The 4,056-nt window shown below is 57.2% G+C and overlaps 1 protein-coding gene across 1 annotated transcript in view; it reads left to right on the top strand.

Annotated features, from left to right (window-relative positions):
* The first annotated feature begins 179 nt into the window (after positions 1 to 179).
* CKM (creatine kinase, muscle) overlaps positions 180 to 4,056 on the top strand; it is a 9,525-nt gene continuing 5,648 nt past the window's right edge. Inside the window, exons 1-3 of the mRNA XM_010852593.1 lie at positions 180 to 282; positions 2,565 to 2,778; positions 3,819 to 3,973. Coding sequence (XP_010850895.1) covers positions 2,586 to 2,778; positions 3,819 to 3,973 — 348 coding nt within the window. The 5' untranslated portion in view covers positions 180 to 282; positions 2,565 to 2,585. The remainder of the gene's footprint in view (positions 283 to 2,564; positions 2,779 to 3,818; positions 3,974 to 4,056) is intronic.

Genomic DNA, 4,056 nt, shown 5'->3' with positions numbered 1-4,056 from the left:
GGGACCGGCTTGGTGGCGGGGGGGATATGGGCCCAGACCCTGGCGTGGCCCATACAAGGCCATAGGCTGGGCGCGAGGCATGCCTGGGTTCGGGGTGGGCACGATGCCTGGGCAGTGAGGTGAAGAGCTCAGCTGCCCTCCAGCCCGCTCCCAAGGGGCAGCCCTTCCCAGCCAATCACACAGCCCAGGCCCCCCCTATATAAGGCCAGGGCTGCAGGCCCTTCCTTTGGGTCAGTGTCGCCTCCGGGATACAGACAGCCCCTTCCAGCACCGCCCAGCCAGGTATTGCCCGGGGTAGGGTCCAGAGTGGGGTGTCTTCCATAGGGGCCAGAGGTCGAGCTGTCTCTGGAAGGGACCTTGCATGTTGTCCCCCACATGCCCCCGCACACAGGCGGGTCAGTGTGTGGCAAGGTGGTCCTTGTGTCAGAGAGTCCCCTCCACCTGGGAGCCCCTGACTCCTGGCCATGCCTTGTGATCGCTGGGGCAAGCGTCCTGGGGGGAGACCCCAGGATGGAAAGGAGCCTTGACAGCCACCAGCTGTCGCCCCCCTGCAAGGGGCTGCGGGCTAGGCCTTGTTCATGATGGTCTGTCGCCAGAACTGGGCGCCGTGAGCCGTGGGAGGTGTCTGTGTATCACCTGTCAGGGGCTTTGCCTTGGTGACCTTGCCTTCTGCAAAGCGTGACCTTGTGTCTGTCTGACTTTCCGTGGCTCCTGCATGAGTCCCTGTATGCCGGTGTCCCTGAGCTGGGAGGTGTGCATGTGTGGGCCCGTTTACCCGTGCGACCTGGGGGTGCATACGGGGGTGTGCATGAGGGGCTCTGGGTTATGTCTGTTGCTGTCTCTTGGGCTCCCCCACCTTGATTCCCTGCCCTCTCCCGGCCTGCCCCCAGAAGGGATGGAGGTGGGGACATGCTCTGAAGGGGGCTTTCTCGGCTGAAAGCCCTTGAGCCCCAAAGCCTGAATGCATGTGCTCCCGGCCACCCTGGCCCACCTGTCTCTGGCCTGCTGACGTGGTGCAAGCCGAGCCTCTGGAATGTGGGGGTGGGGTGGCAGCTGGGGGTGGGGAGAGGAGTCTGCCAGATTCTAAAAATAAATCCCCACGCTGGACATGAACTCCAAAGGCTTTCGTGGGTTCCATCCCCCCTTGGCCTGATGCCTCGGCCTTCAGCTCACCCTCGTGCCCATCTCCTTCCCACCGTCCTGCCCACTTCCCATTCCTGGAGCTGGGAATGAGCATCTCGTCCCTACCACCACCGCCAAAGGGTCCTCCCTCCTCCTGGGTCTTGGGAATAAAAGTAAGAACAGCACAGCAGCCACCCCTCTAGGTGTGCGTGCTAGCTTCAGACTCTTTGTGGCGCTATGGACTGTTAGCCCACCAGGCTCTTCTGTCCAAGGGATTCTCCAGGCAAGAATACTGGAAGGGGTTGTCATTTCCTCCTCTAGGAGATCTTCCTGATCCAAGGATTGAGCTCTCATCTCTTACATCTCCTGCATTGGCAGGCAGGTTCTTTACAAGGCCCCAGCTCCATGCCAGGGCCTGTGCTCCACTGGCTTCGTGCTGAACCTCAAAGAATCCTCCTGGTAACCCCATGGGAAAAGTTCAGTTCACAGAAGACAGAGGCTCAGAAAGACTGAGCAGTTGACCTAGGGTCACACAGCCCAGAGATGGCACGGATGAGATTTGAACCCAGCTCTGTTGACCTCAGAGGCTGAGCTGTTCTTAACTGTTCCTTGCAGGACAGGTGTCAGCACACAGAGGTGGGGGCGGGCACTCAGCCCTCCCTCCCACCCTGCCCCTCCTCCCTCGACTGAGCACCCAGGAATCTTCATAGAGAGAATGTCCCTTCTCTGCTCACACACTCATTCCCAGCAACATCCTCCACCCTCACCAGCTCCTCATAATTCCAAACAACAATAATAACAATAGCAGTGTTCTTGCCTGGAGAATCCCAGGGACGGGGGAGCCTGGTGGGCTGCCGTCTATGGGGTCGCAGAGTTGGACACGACTGAAGCAACTTAGCAGCAGCAGCAGCAAATTAATGATGAGTGTGTGCCGGCCCTATTTTAAGTGCTTCACATAATGAACTCATCGCATCCTTCCAACACCTCCATGAGATAAATGCTCTTCTACCCGCATTTTACAGGTGATTACTTTGAGGCACAGAGAGGTTAAGTAACTTGCCCAAGGTCACACAGCAGAGCTGGGATTCAAAGCCAGGCTGCCTGATTCTAGAACCTGCACTCTTATATATCAGTTATCATGTCTTATCACAGGCTTGAGGGGTTCTCCCCTCCATTTTTCTAGCTGGAGAAACTGAGTCTCTAGCAATGTTATTAGCCTGGGGTCACCAGCAGGAAAAGGCAGAGCTAAGATCCCAACACCGGACTGATGATACATCCTGTTGAGATGCAGGGGCTCAGAGAGGGGATCCCTCTGGCTCCAAGTCACACAGCCCAGGACTCAGGACTGGTCCTCAGGCCTGCCTGACCCCAGAGCCTGGCTCTGCTCTCTTGCTGGTCCCCGTGGATGTTAACTAACTTCCCCCTCCACGCCTCCCCACCAGGCCCCCCGCACCACCGCCACCATGCCGTTCGGTAACACCCACAACAAGCACAAGCTGAACTTCAAGGCTGAGGAGGAATACCCAGACCTCAGCAAGCACAACAACCACATGGCCAAGGCGCTGACCCTCGAGATTTACAAGAAGCTGCGGGACAAGGAGACGCCCTCTGGCTTCACTCTGGATGACGTCATCCAGACCGGTGTGGACAACCCAGGTAAGCCTCCTGGGGAGCGTCCCAGGGACTGTGGGGCTGGTGTGTGTTGGGAGGTGGCCTGGAGGCTGCCTGCCAGGCCTCAGCCCCACCTCCCTGAGCCTCAGTTTTCCCATCTCTAAAGTGGGGACCATACTCATGGGGCTGCTGTGAGAAATAGATGAGTTGAATGTTTGAGGGCCTGGGACAGGGTCTGCCAGATGGCAAACCACTCGCTAAATGTGTGTGAGTATCATGTGAGACTCCCCGAGGGAAGCTATTGCATCTTCCAGGCCTCAGTTTCCTCACCTGAAAAATGGGCACCCAGGTTGGGAAAACATAGGCACGTGGAGTGGCTCCTGGCACCGAGTGGGCGCTCTGACTCTGACAGGGGCTTCCTTCTCCAGGAACACCCCACCAGGGCGGGTGGAACTGGGCAGGAGACCAGCTTCCAACCTCAGCCTCCAACTCATGACTGAGGGAAAAGGCCCTTTCTCTTCAGGCCTCTGTTTCCCCACTTGAGAAATAAGAAGGTGTTTTGTTTTGTTTTGTTTTGTTTTGTTTTTTGGCCACAAGGCATGCAGGATCTTAGTTCTCCAACCAGGGATTGAACCCTGGCCCTCTGCATTGGGAGTATTGAGTCTTAACCACTGGACCACCAGGGAAGCCCAAGAGGGTCTTTCAAGTCTCTTCTTATAAGTAGGGGTTGAGAGTCTCTAAGGTTCTGAACTTTTTTAAGGGACGATCCCTTGATTTGGGGATTCTCACGTGGTAATATTTTTAGCAACTCACCCCCCAGACTCTCCTTTCTCCTTTGCCCTGCACTCAACGTTCTTCTCACCACCCACCCCCAGATACTGCCTCGATCTCCCCCAGTCTTCTCTCCCAATTCCTACCCACCCTCAGCCTCCTCAGTTCTGACCCGCAGTGCTCAGTGAAATCCCTTGCATGTACGCACGCATGCACACACACACCCATGTGTGCACACAAAGTCTACACTGGACCCAGGAGCCCAGGTCTTCCCCGTGGGTGAAAGCACCTCTGACCTCCCTCTGACCCCCCAGGTCACCCCTTCATCATGACCGTGGGTTGTGTGGCTGGTGATGAGGAGTCCTATACAGTTTTCAAGGACCTCTTTGACCCCATCATCCAGGACCGGCACGGGGGCTTCAAACCCACCGACAAGCACAAGACTGACCTCAACCATGAGAACCTCAAGGTCAGCTGCCCCAGGGGAAGGGCGGGGCGGGGGGAGGGGGAGGAGGCGTGAGGAGACACCCAGAGAGACAGGGAGACAGAGAT

Source organism: Bison bison, unplaced genomic scaffold (genome assembly GCF_000754665.1).
Source record: "Bison bison bison isolate TAMUID 2011002044 unplaced genomic scaffold, Bison_UMD1.0 scf7180017864313, whole genome shotgun sequence".
Classification (NCBI taxonomy): domain Eukaryota; kingdom Metazoa; phylum Chordata; class Mammalia; order Artiodactyla; family Bovidae; genus Bison; species Bison bison.
Note: the sequence above shows the minus strand (reverse complement) of the source record. Positions and strands in the feature narration are given on the sequence as shown.